The sequence below is a fragment of the Lactuca virosa genome, chromosome 5 (genome assembly GCF_052849685.1).
Source record: "Lactuca virosa cultivar CGN04683 chromosome 5, Lactuca_virosa_CGN04683_v6, whole genome shotgun sequence".
In the NCBI taxonomy this organism is placed as follows: domain Eukaryota; kingdom Viridiplantae; phylum Streptophyta; class Magnoliopsida; order Asterales; family Asteraceae; genus Lactuca; species Lactuca virosa.
The window spans coordinates 230,668,393-230,670,809 of NC_136430.1; the positions used below are offsets into that span (position 1 = coordinate 230,668,393).

At 34.5% G+C, this 2,417-nt stretch overlaps 1 protein-coding gene across 2 annotated transcripts; it reads right to left on the reverse strand.

Moving 5' to 3' along the window:
- Positions 1–268: 268 nt before the first annotated feature.
- LOC145116036 (F-box/LRR-repeat protein At3g26922-like) lies at positions 269–2,156 on the reverse strand. 2 transcript variants are annotated; one of them, XM_079052401.1, is made up of 3 exons: positions 1,169–2,156; positions 832–978; positions 269–623 (listed from the first exon to the last, which is right to left on the reverse strand). In XM_079052401.1, exons 1-3 carry the CDS (start codon positions 2,060–2,062, stop codon positions 387–389), a joined length of 1,278 nt encoding a protein of 425 aa, XP_078908527.1. In that variant the 5' UTR covers positions 2,063–2,156; the 3' UTR covers positions 269–386. The 2 variants fall into 2 exon arrangements, with proteins under 2 accessions (XP_078908527.1, XP_078908526.1); XM_079052400.1 differs by having other exon boundaries at positions 269–626.
- Positions 2,157–2,417: the final 261 nt, after the last annotated feature.

Below are 2,417 nucleotides of genomic sequence, written 5' to 3' on the forward strand. Positions count from 1 at the left end.
CACTTATTACAGATACTCAATTTCTCACCTAGATTATTGATGGTTAGAACAAAAAAGTACATATTTCATTTTTGTTCTATATACCGTAAACTATGAATTTCATTTTTCTGGTGGTGCAAATATTATGTTCAAATTGAATGATGAGGAAGTTGGTTATACATATTGATGTTACAATTGGTGTTGCTTTCATTAAATACATGGATTTGGTTTTACTTACATAATTGTTGTGGTTTTTGTACGTAGCAGAAAGAATATGAACAAAACTGTAGAACCAAACAAGTATTTTCTAGTTATAGTTGAAACTGAAGAGCAATGAAGCAAAATTCCAAATCCAACAAAGAAGTCTAGTTAACCCATTACATGAATAGCTAGATGCTACTTACAGTTTACCAGATCTTGGCTTTGGTACCCCAACTAAAAACCATTTCCATATATATATATATATATATATATATATATATATATATATATATATATATATATATATATATATCTTCCTGCCAATCTGAAACAAATTTCGGCTTTTCTCCCTTATATTCAAAAAACTCAACTCTTTTCACATCTGGAGTCATGAGTCTCCTTGCTTCACCTTCATGCAATTCCCACTCTTCCGGCCCATCAAACTTCTAGAGCATCAAACAAAACAATATGTTTTTCATGAGAGGTGCAGAAATCTAAATAATGAAATTAATTCTTGAAAAGGATATTTATTGTGTTTAGGGTATATGCGCAAGTCCCTATGTAGAGGTGGCACAATGGGTCAAAACTGAGATTTATTAAGACTGGTCATGCTGGACATAGAAAAAATAGCAGTTGATCATATGAGAATACCTCTTTAACAATCAACTGGAGAGACTCTACTTTGGGATAATATTTGAGAATTCGAATGAGTTCATCCATGGTGAACGCATCAACTGCTGTGGTTAGTGCCAGAGTCTTCAGATTAGGTAGAGCCGGATCACGTGCAGCATAAACGCACTATCATAATGACAGCAAGTAAGATTAATTTAAAAAGAAGCACTCAAGTTTTAACAGGAGCACCAGTCTTGTCTGATTTAGGTCAACCTTTTCATAATAAAAAAGGTGGTAAAGCTCCTTGCAGAAATTACACATCAAACTTTTTTTTAACAGGAATGAAGAATTTTGCATAAATAATATAAGCATGTACCTGACTAAAGAAGTAAAGGTTGATCCACAAATGTTCCACATGAGAAATTCCAGGAAACAATAAAGATTTGATGTTACCCATCAATTTAGGCTCAATCTCAGCTTTATTCAACGAGTCTAGACATTCAAAGAAAAAATTATTTGCTACAAGACCTCTTAACTCCAAATCCACCAGTTTTGGGCAACAAATCTTAATGCTGTCACACATCAACTCATCATTTTCGTTTTCAATTCTCAGTATTTTTAGCTTCGGACATGAAATATAAAGAAGATCGTGTTCGTTCAAGAAACAGGATATAAAAATCAAGCTCTCAAGCAAAGGACAGCTTTCCAGAAAACCTTTCACCAAATCGCTATCTATCGATAAGTCAACATAGGTCAAACGAAGATGCCTAAGTGCCTGAAACCCCGTAATATTAGGCAACCTTAGACTACGATAGCACAAAATTAACCCAAATACCTCCAAGGAACCGCAAGTCACAAGACAATGAGGCATATCGACATCCCCATCCTCATCCTCTGGGTGAAACAACAAGTGAAGTTGTTTGACGTTTCTTGTAACGGCTAAGTGAATCCACCGCCTCACTGTCGACAGAGAGTAGTGATTAAAACAACGTAAATGAAAACAATCCAAATCGACGGATCTGTTTGCTAAAACCCAAAACACAAAGTCTTTGAATTCCTCTTTTTTGAACTTGTCTTCTCGGTGAAATCGGGAAAATAAGTCTATGGAGGGAATTGAAGTCCACAAATACTTCCATCGTCTGGACAAAATGCTGGTCCGAATCACTTCTTCTGTGAATGAAAGACGGGAAAGAATCAAAAGAAGAATAGAATCCGGCATGTTACTGATGAAATCGACCTCATCTTGACGTTTTTGCTCAGATTTCTCCATGTCCTTTGAGTGATTTGATTCAAAAAATATTCAGAGAAGCATTGAAATCCTACTCTCGTTTTGTTTGTTAAGGGGGTGTTTGATAAATAGTTTTTAGCTTGTTAGCTGGTAGCGTATTCGGGTGAGAACACTTGTTTAAAATATGTGTTTGGATTAGTTTATTGCCGTGGAAATAAGCAATAAGCAATAAGTATTTTAAGTGTTTGACAAATAAAACAACTTATATGAGTAAAATGATCAATAAACAATAAGTATTCCCTCACTTGCTTATTAAAATCAGCTTATTTTGCTTATTCCTACCACAATAAGCTGATTTTTAAAGACTCCTATCCAAACACTTAAATTTGCTTATTGC

What these genes read in the sequence shown, in the direction of transcription:
- LOC145116036 (XM_079052400.1), bottom strand. Translation starts at nt 2,062, where the DNA reads ATGGAGAAATCTGAGCAAAAACGTCAAGATGAGGTCGATTTCATCAGT. An exon ending in ACCTTTACTTCTTTAGTCAG is followed by an intron (nt 979 to 1,168) that starts GTACATGCTTAT and finishes TCATTATGATAG; the next exon opens with TGCGTTTATGCTGCACGTGA. An exon ending in TCCAGTTGATTGTTAAAGAG is followed by an intron (nt 627 to 831) that starts GTATTCTCATAT and finishes TTGATGCTCTAG; the next exon opens with AAGTTTGATGGGCCGGAAGA.